The 13,981-nt window shown below is 33.3% G+C and overlaps 2 protein-coding genes across 10 annotated transcripts in view; both read right to left on the bottom strand.

Moving 5' to 3' along the window:
• LOC129807383 (neurobeachin) overlaps nt 1-13,981 on the bottom strand; it is a 401,071-nt gene that overhangs the window by 95,177 nt on the left and 291,913 nt on the right. For all 8 annotated transcript variants that reach the window (XM_055856603.1, XM_055856604.1, XM_055856606.1 and 5 more), the window contains exons 4-6: nt 12,297-12,397; nt 12,088-12,183; nt 294-415 (exon numbers count right to left, since the gene is read on the bottom strand). In XM_055856603.1, the coding sequence (XP_055712578.1) occupies nt 294-415; nt 12,088-12,183; nt 12,297-12,397 (319 nt within the window). The remainder of the gene's footprint in view (nt 1-293; nt 416-12,087; nt 12,184-12,296; nt 12,398-13,981) is intronic.
• Nucleotides 1-13,981, bottom strand: part of LOC129807385 (annexin B11) — a 372,667-nt gene that overhangs the window by 226,891 nt on the left and 131,795 nt on the right. The gene's annotated exons all lie outside the window — the stretch shown is intronic.

Below are 13,981 nucleotides of genomic sequence, written 5' to 3'. Positions count from 1 at the left end.
TATCATGTTTCATACAACAATCTCAATTTCAATCTCAATCTGATTTTCTTCTTTTTCTTTTTTTTTCTATTATTCTTTAAGAAAGGAAATTTTTTTGTAATTTTTCCATTGAGCACAGAGGAATTCAAGTGTTCAATATGAGGCATGGAAAAATCCCAATAGAAAAGATTTATTTTATTAAAATATGGAACTAATAAAATATACAGTGCAAAGGGTGCAATAAAAAAGAAAATAAAAATTCAATAGGAGAAATTAATAAATAAATAAATATAAAATATAATATATACACTTACCAGTAGAGATATGGCTTTTCACGTTCAATATTCACAGAATTGATCGGATCCAATCGGAACCATGTTGTAAATGTGAAGCCATTCTCGTACGGCCATTTAGCTAACGGTGGCAGGACAATAGCCTTTTGTATTTTCCATCATAATTTTCCATATATAGAGGCACAGGTAGGTGAACCAGTGGCATCATTGAGTGGGTGGCGATAGAAATAGAAATATAATCAAAAGTCAGTGACAATAATAATGATGCTATAATTGATATTGTAATTTTACTTCTCCCCCATTTAATATTATAAACGTTTCTGCATGGCAAATTTAAATGACAAATTTCACCTATTGTTTCTTAATATAACCTTCTATAAAAAGAATATGACAATGATAAAAATAGTCGATAAAAATATAAATTGATACATGGCAAAAAAAAACCACTCTCAAAAGCTACGATACAAATTCCTTCAATGTCTGATACAATTCTTGCAGAAAATTTTCATTACAAGACAAATCTCTTTAAGAATTCCACCCTAAAGATATATAAATACATATTATGTGAAGATTGGTATGGAAGAAAATCTTGGGTATATTCAGTTAATATATATTGTATATAGTACCATCACGTATCCACATTACTTCCTAAAACTATTATATAGTTGTGTGCATACTGAGAAAATTACACTTTGAGTCATCAGAAAGTTTACACCTACAAAATATCCTTTTCCTCTTAACCCAAAACTCTCCTTCAACCCCTTGAGGATATTTTCTTCCTTACACCATCACCCCTCTCCACAGTCAATTTGTCCCATTTGGCTGTCTTAATATTCTAACTTAACATGAAGAAACACATATACCCCTCAACAAGGCGCTTGTCTTCAACAACAGAGATGCGAGTAATACAATAGGTAATTAAGTCAGATTTAGAATTAAGATTGTATAGACTAATAACATAGATAGCAAAGGGCTTTCCTACTATAGGATATTTACGGATGTACACAATAGCGTAATTCCAGGACCTGGTACACATTCTTGAATTGGGTCATGCAGCAAGAATAAATCCACCCTGAAGCATTAAAATTTCTAACATATTTTTGAAAAATTTTATTTAGTTTATTGTGAATTTATTAAACTTTCAATTTGTCTATTCAGGATAGAAAACGTCTAGAAAGTCGTATTTAAAAAGCCTTGTAATGGGGTATTTTGATTTGAAGAATCTATTTCGAAATAAAAATCCCCTAGGTTGGCGACATTACTTGTGGCCTCTGTCTTTACTTATGGCCTCCTCGCAAAAAACTTTACAATGTCACAAAATGATTTTGAAAAACCTTAAAATTAAAAATATTTTATTTATTTTAACAGCACATTGCATGTTTTTAGGTTTTTGGAATCGTTTTCTGACAAAAAATGCGACGTGGCCATAAGTAAAGACAGGCCACAAGTAATGCCGTCACCCTACTTAAGCGAGAAAGACTACAATGCTCGCAGTTATTATTAAGGCAGAATCACATTGACAATAATATACTCGCCGTAGCCTCACCGTATTTCGTTAATTTACGCATTTTCATTGCAATTCTTACGCATATTTTCCATTACCGTATTACCTTTTCTCATACTCGGTGGCACTAGGCGAAAATAATATAAGAAAATTGAAGAAATTACAAGAAAATGCGATAAAAGGTGAGCAAAAAAACTGTACGAATAATTTCTCTTACAGTTTTTTTGCTCACCGTTTATAGAATTTTCATTTTATTTCTTCAAGATTCTTATATTATTTTCGCCTAGTGCCACCGAGTATGAGATAAGGTAATACGGTAATGGGGAATTTGCGTAAGAATTGCAATGAAACTGCGTAAATTAACGAAATACGGTGAGAAATTTACTGGCAATATGATTCTGCCCTTAATCGTATCAAGGCAACACTGTGAGTCAAGCCGGGGATCGATTCGCCCAAGAGCCAACGGTCTTGCCCCAGTCCTCTGGAACTTAACTTTCATAACATAACTTTCTGGAAAACAGTCCGGGGACTCAAGGAAGAAGAACAATTCCTTCCAAGGAAAGGAATCTTTGGGCTAAATAGGAAGAGGTCTTAAGTCGCTGGAATGAGTACTTCCCCGAATTGCTCAATTCTTAAGAAGGCACTGATGGTGACGTACTCACCGTACTTCAGACAGCGAAGTCCTGTTTGCGATCAGTAAATTGAAGGGTAGAAAGGCTGCAGGAATCGACGAAATACGTTCCGAAATGCTAAATCTCATCGGTATAGCGGGGGTCAGTTGACTCACGCGTGTCATTAAAGTGGCTTGGCCTTGGCAAAGTGGAAGAGCACCGAAGGATTGGCAAGTTGGGGTCATCGTACCCCTTTTTCAAGATGGGAAAAAAGATAGATTGCTCCAATTATAGGGGAATTGGGGTTCTCAGTGGCGCAATAGTCAAGATTGTTGATCTTGGGCGTATGAGATTTCTGACTCGACTGTCACAGTTGTGATTGTGAGTTCGAGTTCCGTCCAGTGCAATACAACTGAATGTTCGTAAAAAGACATTTTCACGCGGAATAAAATATAATAACAATTCTCTGCCTCTGCCCAACAACTCCGGGAGCATTGTGGATGACAATGCGAGGAAGGCACTCCTGGGCAGTCTACAAACGGACTTAGCATATTCTTCCAAAACGGAATCAAAAAGAATATAACATAAATTACATTATAACAAAATATATTCCGATACGATTAATAATAATAGGGGAATTTCCCTTCTGAGTTTGCCCGGCAAAATGAATGCCAAAGTCCTTGAAATAAGATGCCGAAAAATAGTCGAACCCAGACTAAGTGAGGAACAATGCGGTTTCAGATCTGGTAGAAGCACCATGGATCAGCTTTTTAACCTAAAGATGATTGTCGAAAAGGTTTTGGAGTATGCTGTTTATGCTTGCTTCATATTCTGTGAACCATCTTCTATTTGCAGATGATTTGGCTCTCTTTGGAACTTCTGAAGAAAAGCTTCAACCCATGCTTGACCGATTTGTAAATGTTTATGCCGAAATAGGTATGAAGGTGAACCTGGATAGGTCGGACGTAATGATGATTTACTGACGACCTGTACAATACAAATTACATGTTAGTGGAGTCCCACTGACACAGATGGAGAAGTTCAAGTATCTCGACGTGTTATTCACGAGTTATAGTATTTTGCACACCGAACTATAGTCGCGAATCGGTCAAGCTTTTGCAGTTGTGAGGGAGCTTAGCAGATGCGTGGTGAGGAAGGTCGAGCTTAGTCGTTCGGCTAAATCGATCTTCAAAGCTGTGATTCTCACCTATGGTCATGAGATTTGGGTAATGACCGAAAGTGTAAGATCGCGAGTATAAGCTGCCGAGATGAGGTGCTTCGGAGCGATTAGGGGCATCACTCGTCGAGATTGAGTGAAGAATGTAGGCGTTCGTGAGGAGCTAAGAGTCGAGGAGCTATTTCTTCGGGTTGAGAGATCAGAATTTCGATGGTGTGATCGGTCATGATCAGCGCCTTAATAGAGAAAGATTTTCCAGAAAAGCTATGCAAGCCATATTTTGAGGAGGCGTCGACCTCGATGCAGACCTAGGACAAAGTGGCTGAATCAAATTTAGAATCTTGCCTTGGAGCGCCTTGAGATCGAACCCGAACACCTTCCTGAAGTGGCGGAGGATTTACAGGCGTAGGCTGCTAAACTCGATATAATGGGCCCGCTAACCCTATTTCGGTTGAAAATGATGATGATAATTGACCCCGCAGATTCTTGAGTACGTACGTACAGCAAGTACTTCAAGACATTACAAAAGGATTTTAATCTGTGGGGTGTGCGAGTGGATTTCTCTCGGCCACTAAAGAGCTGACAGGTGCGATTCAATAGATTCATTTACAATCAATTTAATTTCCCAATATATTTCCAAGCACGTGGAAATTCCTCTAAATTTAGATTTTCAGTTTGACTGTCAAAGAAAAACTGTTTTGCAACATAAAAAGTTCTTCTTTTCTAACAAGAATCACATATAAAAACTTCAAACTGATTTTTAGTCCATAATATAGCACAACACATACTTTTGTGATGGAGAAATCACTATAAACGAGTTCGGTAAATTTTCTAAAGTGCTAAACTTGTTCAACACAGAAAACTTTCTTCAAAAAGTACATGTTCAATTTGTTTACCAATTCAATCAATACATTTGTGACAAACTTCTATCCCTAATCTATGTTTTTCAAAACTCTTCCACCGCCTGAAGTACTTTTCGAGAAATCTCTATTCTACCCCTATTTACCAACATAAAATACACTAAAATTTTCTTAATCAATTTATCCCACAGTTTTTCAGATTGTTGAAGATTTTTTTCAAGAATTTACTATAAACATTATTATCGAAATTTATGACGAGAAAAATATTATTCTTCCATCTCAACCATGTCAATAAATCCCCACGATACATAAAAAAAATATATTTGATAGTATACACGTAGGAAAATAATCTAATTCATGAAATTTCTTCTTAACTTGTTTGAAGCCAGAACCAAAATGAAATATCTTCCAAGTCATAAAAGTTATGTTAGATAATAACTTTATGAAATGAAATTCTGTTAAGGTAGAAAAGTTCTGCAGAAAACTTCTCACGAGAGTTTAAATACAACCAAGTGTGTATCTTGAATTTCGTCTTTTTATGCAGAACAAATGGTACACCTTGCAGATTTTATATAATATTTATGTGAAAATGTGTGTTTTTAATGAGATCATATTATACCCCTTATTAATTGGAATCCTTGAATGCTTTATGGTTACATTAACGAACGCGCACGTAAAATTATGAAAAAGCAATAGCAGATGCTTTCATACTTTATACATTAATGCTGCATAATTTATTTGGATTATCTGATTATTATTCCACACAACTTTAGACCTTGTTTTCCTTCCTATTTTCTTTTCGTCTTTTGCATTTTTTCCCTGAAGCTTTATTTTCCAACAAATTCCCAAGGACTGAATCTTTCTTGTGGTATTTCAAATCAGAGATTTTTTCAGCAAAATCCATGTAGAATAGTCCTGAGATACAATATGAATAATGACAGATACAGTTGAGTAGCAAAGGTATGGAATAGATGAGGGTTGGGTGTTTCCATATAGGGGCAAAAGTGTATTAAAATCATTTTCTCGACTCTCTTTTAAATTTGCTATTAAAGCAGAGATCATCGTAATTTATACTAAAGGTTTTATTCTTAATCTTATAATTTTAATAATCCCATATTTAAAGGCTTGATATTTATATCGAAGTGTATTTTTAATAAAATATTTACCAAAATGCACAATTCTTTAAATGTCTTACAATGAGAACACATTGCAGAGATTTTGTAAAGGAATAACAGGGTAGCGCAGAATAAACTAATAATTTTATTAGTGAAGAATTGGGGGCCGCTTAAATTATGGATTTTGACAATGTATGAACTTATGTATTTTTTATAATAGCCCGAAATGGACGCTAGGAATATTACTAGGGAAAAGTATTCTTCCTTCAAACGTGTATGCCTTCAAATAATGTGAATTTTATTTATTTTTCCTAAGGCACTTAGGGTAAGTGTGCCAAATTCCGCCCAGTTTGAAATTCCGGCCACCTTTTCTGTTCCTCGAATTTCCATGAATTTTTAGTTTTTAGATTCTGTAGATATTATACAATGTAAAAGAATAACAAAAAATGTAGCTTCGACAAACGAGATCACGTGAAAAAGGCATTGGAAGAATTCCCGAAGGGTAAGCAACTATGAGGTGAGAATGAAGGTGGCCGAAATAGGGCACAAAAACTATGTATAGATTTTTATTTATTTTAAAATGTATTAGGAATGATTTTAGAGTAAATAAGGACGATAAATTGCCTATAAGGTTCCAAGCAACACTCCTTAAGAAGAAGGAATAAAAAAAATCAATTTTTATTAAAAATATTACATTTAAAACTTCAGACTTTGGGGATTGCATGTAACTATGCCGAAATTTGACACACTTACCCTAATGCTTCAATTTTAGATATTTTTAACCGTGGTATATACTTCTACCAAAGTTCTGTAATATGATGCTTGAATACTAATTTAGTTTCAGTAAAGTTAAACAAATTCTTGTAAATTGAAAAATCAAGCATATTTCGTTGCGGATGTTTAGGATATAACTTTTATTTCTATTCTTATTTCTAACTTAATTAATTTATTAAAACCCTTTAAACACTTTTATAATCAAAGATAGAAGTGCTGTATGAAACTGCTTAAACCTCTCCTATTAATTGCTATTCCTTCTGTTTACATGCAAAGGATTTCCTGATTTTCATTCCCAAGAATGATGATTTTGTGGCCAGTATTTGCCCGTCCTCATTACACATCCAGCTAAATTTCCATAATATTAATATTAATACAGAGAAATCTCCCAGCAAATGGATTAAAATTCAACTGAATAATAATCTGAAAAGTTTCATTTTCTTTTTTTACTTTGTTTCTTTATTTTTTTAGGTAATATCACTCCTGACCTTCTCAATATTCGAGAAACATCTCTACATCTCTACAATATCCACATTTTCATAAACACCCTAAAAGCTATACGAGCTTTTTTGTGTGTCATCCACACCCAGGTTATCCCGATCTTATTCCACATTTATCCTTTTTTCCATGCAGGCGAAATGAACCCTTACGAAGGTAACGAGCAATCGTTTGGAATTACAAAATTCACATTCAAAAAAAAAAAACCCCATGGAAAAGTAAATGTATGAAAGAAAAAAAATCCATTAAATATTTAGATTACACAGCAATTTAATCTCTAAATGGAGCTTTTTGCACAATTCGCAACCTCTTTTTTTTATCAGCTCTCATCCATTCTTTTTGTGCAACCATCCTACAAGTTTTTTTCCTTTTATCCTTCGCATGTCGCTCAAGTTGAAATAAAATCTGACGACTGAGTGAATAATTAAAAGTTTTCATTTCAGAAAAGCAAGTTTATTCTTCTCAGCATCTGCACTTCATTTTGTTTATAATTAAGTCTGTCACACTTTTGCTCTTCCAGCAGGATCTCAGTTCTATATCTTTCAGTAATCGCGATACCACAGTCCAGAAGAGAGAAAGAATATAAATATAAGGAAAGGTGTCTTCCAGAGATAGAAGAAAACTTTCCTGAATTAGCTGTCAAGAGTGTCTCAATTGATTGATTTGATTTTTTTTTTACTTGTTACCTCTATATAGAAGACATTTGATGAGTGACACAGGATAAAAGTTTTTCTGGAGGAAATACTTCTATCGTCTTCCTATTAAGTACTTTAAGAGACACATGGGATAGACATTTTTTCCAAATCCAATTAATTCACTATCATTAATCGTTGTATAAGTTCCTGACAGACTGATCTCGAAGAAACCTCCTTCCATCGAGTGTCAGAATGAATTTTAGAATTTTGTGGAAATATCGCACAATTCAGCACTTTATGCATGAAGGATTATAGTTTGATATAATTTGATTTAGATTGAATTGAAATGAAAACTAATTTGTTTGCAAAGAACTGCATACAAGTGCACTAACTATATTATGTGCCTTTGCAGCAAATTTAATAGCTTCATTCAGACCTGAAATTTATTCGCATACTTTAAGTTAGGGTGAAGGGAACACCTATTGACACTTTAAGAACTTGTGTTAGGAACTATTGACACCCTACACTGTACCATTTAAAATACAAAATTTGAACATTTTTCATTCACTGGTAAAACTAAAAGGATAAAATTGATCCTTTTGCAAAGGATGGATCAAATTCACATGTCCTATTATGAGAAATGTGCATTCATTCGAATTTTGATCCATTCCTTTGCAAAAGGATCAAATTTGGATCAATTTGATCGTTTTATTTTTACCAGTGTTATCGAAAAACATAGATTAATGAGAAAAAAATTGGCAAAAGTGCCAATAGGGGTTCCCTGTCGAAGAGGTGTTCCTTTGACCCTATAGAATTGCATGAGGAATTAAGTTTTCAGAGAAGTTATAGCTTAAATTGTGGTACCAGGTGTTGTTGTTCTTTCGTGTACTCCATACGTGAAACTTAAAATTTTATATGCCAAATGGGACTTTAGGGGCCCAAATAGATTCAGACTGATCCTCAAAAATATTAATCCAGGAACCTCTCGACATTTCATTTTTCCATACGATTTTGCACAGGGGCACTGAAGACTATTGGCAAGTTTTTTCCTAAAGAGAATTGACTTATCAGTCTGATATATTTCGAAATCGTGTATTAAAAACTATCTAAAAATACATATTTCATAACGTTCGCCGAAATAATACAAGAACTACGAGCAAATTTGAAGTCGCGGTGCAATATCTGCAAAATTTTTACAAGGAAAAGTGAAAAATATCTTCTTCTTCTGACAAATCCTATAAAATTTGACAGTAGGATTAATTAAAGAAAATTTATGCAAAGGATCTCTAATCGATGATCCTATACTCTCACTATATGGTTGATTGGAATAATTCTATTCTGCTAAATTTTATAGGCTAAATATTCTCAAGGATAAGTCTGAGACTATTTGAACTTTACAAAGGCTATTTAGCATATAATCTGAAACCTGGCGAATTATCTTTAATACCTCTATTTTTAATTTCAAAATATTAGATATTTTGGTTTAAAATGGTGAATTAAGAGAATACATTATATTGGTCTCTTGAAATTGAAATTAACGCAACTTATTTTAAAATTATGTAGAATTTGGGTAAAGAGATGACCCTTCTTTCAAGTGACGTAGGTTTTCCTACAATCACATATTTTATTAAAAAAAAATAAAAAAAAATAACGTTGGGTCACGCCTTCATAAAGGATAATGAACAATTGAAAATTCAATTTTTGAATAACTCATTTTCATACTGTAATGATCAGCGCACAATAACTTTTGTTTATAAACATGTTTTCAAAATTTCCTATAAGAGTGAGCGAGATGACTAGATCTACATCTCACTCACTCTCATTTAAATGTCAAAAATATGTTTACAAAACAAAAGTTATTGTGCGCCGGTCATAATAATAATAATATTAATAATAATAATAATAATAATAAACATTTATCATAATTTTTTTCTTATTTCTTAAAAAATAATCAGGGGTAGAATGATAACTTTTCGTAATTATCGAATCGATTAACGATAAATCTATATCTGATAGATTAAGTAAATCTCGACTTTTTACATATTGTTGAACAATTTATTGTACCATTCTTAAAAAAAATATTGTTGTTGATAAATATCTACATAAGCTACAAAAAGTGCACATACCGTTTAAATTTTTCAGAATCGACAGTCAGTACTATCGAGAAGTTTTCATGTCATCCAAGGTATTTGTGCGTAATTTTTTTTTTAAGTTCGTAAGTCTGAAACTTTCTAAACCCAAAAAAATCTATGGTAATTTGTAAACACTCCTTCAAAATTATTTATTCATTGCCTCATTCCGAAAAATATCTATTTGAGTTCCAATCAAAATACCGAAAGCCAAAACCCCGAAGAGGCCAAAATCCCGCATGAGCCAAATCCCGAATCGACCATAATCCCGAATAGCCAAAATTCCAAATTGACCAAATCCCAAAGGACAAAATCCAGAAAAGCCAAAATTCCAAACGCCATAATACCAATCGCCAAAATTCCGAAAGTCAAAATCCGGAATGCTAAACTCCCAAATCCTTAAAAGAATCATAGCTATTCCCACGATCACATCCGCACTGGCTGGAGGTAAAGGTAAATTTTTTTGTGTTTTTGTAAAATTATTCCACACATTATCCTCCGTATGAGACCTATCGTCCTTTTAAAGATTTTGATCATTTGAGATATTGGTTTATTTAATTTCAATTTTTCGGGATCCTGGCTTTTACAGTTTTTGGTTCATGCGGAATTTTGGCTATACGATACTTTGGCCCATTTGTAATTTTGGTTTTTTGGGATTTGGTTCCATTTGAAATTGTGACAGTTTGGGATTTTGGGTTTCGGGATCTTGGCCGGTACTGATCTACCCATTGTTCTGTTTATATATAATGCCCATGATTGCATTACTGTTGGTGCTCTGCCTAAGTCTTGTTAATAAATTCCTATTTGTTGGTAGATTATCTTAGCCGGGGCAGGAGGGGCGTGACTTAAAATGGCTCCAGGGCGAAGCTTAAAGAAGCGGTTTTATTACTATCTAATATCTAAAATTTTGAATATTATTTCGGGTTATTTCGTATTTATTAAAAGTAGATTCATACAGATTCTCTTTAAAACTTTTATTTGTTTAATACGATAAAGACAATAATTATACGCTTACAAAGCCAGATTCATAACAATTTCTGTTTTGCACCTGATCTTAAACATACGGTGTTCTAACACAAACCCTTAAATGAATATTACATCCGTTCTAATTGTCATAATTTGATCATTGATGACACGAACTGAAGGTCTCGTACTGGTATACTACATACGACATAATAAAAAATATATTTTCGAAAACTCTATTTTAAATTATCACAAAAACTACAGAAAATACATTTATTTAAACTTTTTATTGTATATTGTAGATGACCTTCCTAAAAATGGATCACCCCCTTCTTGATGTTGCTTAAACCGAGCTAAGAACGATTTTGACTTTACAGAATTACTAGAATTTTTGATACGAGTTAAATTTGAACAATTTGTTAAATTTGAGAATGGGGTATTAAATTAAACTCATTTTGAACAAACATAGAATTCTTGGAATTCGGATTATCCGTATAATATTGATTGTAAGTTAAATTTTGGTGGAAAAGATCTCTCAGTATTTTTTTTCCTTTTCGATTTTCAACTCCCAATTTGTGTAAGGTACACATTTCAAATTACAAGATTGCAAGGAATCTCATCTTACCACAAACTCATCTGGGCTTAACACTGATGTTCTAAGTTATTGCCCTAAAGTGCTTTTAGTAAAAAGCTCACCAAATTGTCTCATTTTTCTTACGCATTTCATAAATAAAGTTATTGTGTTTTCGAAGCAATAACTTATTAAAATTTGAACAAGGCTATCATTATCATCAGCAAGAAAAATCATAAAACTTTAAATTGCTTGTCTATCTTGAATTAATCCCAAAATAAATCAAATGTCATAATTAATTTGTCTGAAACAACAACCCTAATTTTCCTCGTTATTCCTAAAATTTTTAGAGGATAAGTCAAACAATATCCAGCTTTGTCAAAATATTTTATGGTTATTTTCATGTAATTAGACTTTCAAAAAAAAATTTTTGGTCCATTTAAACTTTGTGCGGAAGACAAACTTTTTTTGAGGAAAAGCGCGAGAAAAAAACACTCCCACCAGACAAAAATTCAACAAGGCTGAAACCCTCATTTCTAAAGCCATTAGAATCGTAATCAGAAGAGACAACTTTGCTCTCTCTCTCCTGTTTCTTTCTTCAAGATTCGCCTGTATATTCTTTTCTTTTTTGTATATACAATTAAGCGAAACCTTAATTAGTGTCCAGTGTTGAATTCTTTTTAGAAATATTTGTGTTTTTATTGTGGCACTCACATTTTTTTTCCTTTTCATTCACCCTCATATTTTTTTCTTGTGCCTATTTAGAGTTTCTTTACCACCCAAAATGGAGCAAATCGAGTTTTGTACTTTACCATTTACTGAGCCTTTTTTTCCTGAAATTCTCGTTTTTTTTAAGGGAATATCACACAAATTGCTATATATCTACATTTAATTCAATTGAAGGAAATGTATGTAGAAAAAAAAAGAACAAAATTGGGGGAGAAAAAAAGCTTGTAGTTAGATGAATGATTAACTCACCGATCCTTTTCGTCCTGGAAAACTGAAAAAAACATCGGGTCCATTGCGATGTGGCATTTGGCGCAGGACATTTAATAACTTGGCTGAATGTCGTGGCTGTCAAGTACAGGTGACATTGTAAAGAGAAGAACAAACAATATAATTTTCAACTGTGCAATTGCTTGAACAAAATTTTCACTGAATTGCAAATGATCACTTAATTTTCTTACCCATTTCCCATTAACAGCCTTCATAGCGCCAAACAGGAGTTTCAATTCTTTAACTGTGATACTATAGCTCGCAAGGACACCCAACATCTCAATAAGTAAGTCTGTAAGAATTTATAAGAGAGAACAACATTATTAATAATTTATTGTTACCGTGAACACGTGAATGTAAGCACAAATACCCTTTTAATTTAATTATTTATTATTTCTGCTAAAATACTATATATTTCAAGATATTTTAACAACATTTTTATCCCTTTTCCCCCTATATTTCTTTTCTTTAAATTCTTTACTGCAATTATCTTTTGCTCTATACCTCACAAAAGGGTCGAAAGTATTAAATTTTAACATTGAATTTTGAACCTCTCTTTATATATTATATTGTCTAAAAATTTTCCAAGAAAGTCTTCTCACCTTCTCCCCCAGCTCAATATGTGTCATAAATTTTCCACCCAAAACTTTTCATCTTCACTTAACACCGCTCCCAACTTCATTCCCATCAAGTACGAAAAAAAAAGAAGAAGATCCAGCCCATTCCTTCTTCATTTTATGACTTATACCGTCTCATCGCATGAAAAACCCTGACGTAGATTGTGCTTCAGTTAAATTAACAGAAACAAACACTTGCGAATTTTCCCGAAAATTATTCTCCTTTTGAGCTAAAAACGCGTCATAAAGGCGACGATATTGTATCTTTGCTATCTATACAATTTTATACTTGTAAAGCTTTCTCTCTCTCTTTCTCCCTGTCTATTTTGTCGACTAGGAATGGGAACATATAAAAGTTGAAATTGTTGAGGGAATAAAATGAAATGATTTTGCCACGATATCTTCCCATAAAACACAAAACCACCATTTGCCACATTCAAAGCTTCGTATCCTGGCTTAGTCTATTTTTAGTCTTCCCTCTTTTCACCGTCAAGTACTTACAAAATTAAGTGATGAAAATAAATTCATTTAAAGCAGTATCACATTGACCGTTAAATCCTTATCATCATCTCCAAATGTTGAACCATTTTTTCTTTCCTTAAACATACGCATTTTCATTGTAATTCTTAAACGGATTCTAAACGTAAACTGTTGTAGGATTGTAGAATGCTCGTACTCATTCCTTAGACGCTAGGGAAAAGTACTCTCCATTCCAATAATGTGAATTTCTTTTATTTTTCCTAAGATACATACACTTTTCTATTAAATATAAGTTAGCTTATTATCATAATTATTGATAATTCGAAGGCATGAACAATCGAAGGGAGAGTACTTTCCCCTATACCCCAGGTGTAGGGGATCTCAAGTGGCGCAATAGGAAAGACCGTTGGGCCTTGGGCGGATGAGATCTCTGATTCGACTCTTACAGTTATTAGTTTAAGTCCCGATCTGTGCAAGCAACTAAATGTCAGAAAAAGATATTTTCAATGTCGTAATAAAAAGCACCGCCTCGGATCAAAACACTCTGGGAACATGGAAGAAGCATCCACATTGCGGGTAAAGCGCTCCTGGGCGATCTACGATCATTAGATTCTTTCAACAAGGGATATACGACAAGATGATTGGATTGTAATAAATATATCCCGACACTATTAATTGCGAAACTAAAATTGCCAATATTAACCCATTCCTTACCATGGTATTATACATCATACGCAAATTGAGTGATTTTTGATGATTTATTTCTGGGCAATTTTTAT

The sequence above is a fragment of the Phlebotomus papatasi genome, chromosome 3 (assembly GCF_024763615.1).
Source record: "Phlebotomus papatasi isolate M1 chromosome 3, Ppap_2.1, whole genome shotgun sequence".
Classification (NCBI taxonomy): Eukaryota; Metazoa; Arthropoda; class Insecta; order Diptera; family Psychodidae; genus Phlebotomus; species Phlebotomus papatasi.
The sequence above is the reverse complement of the archived record's forward strand: the minus strand, read 5'-3'. Positions and strand labels throughout refer to the sequence as shown.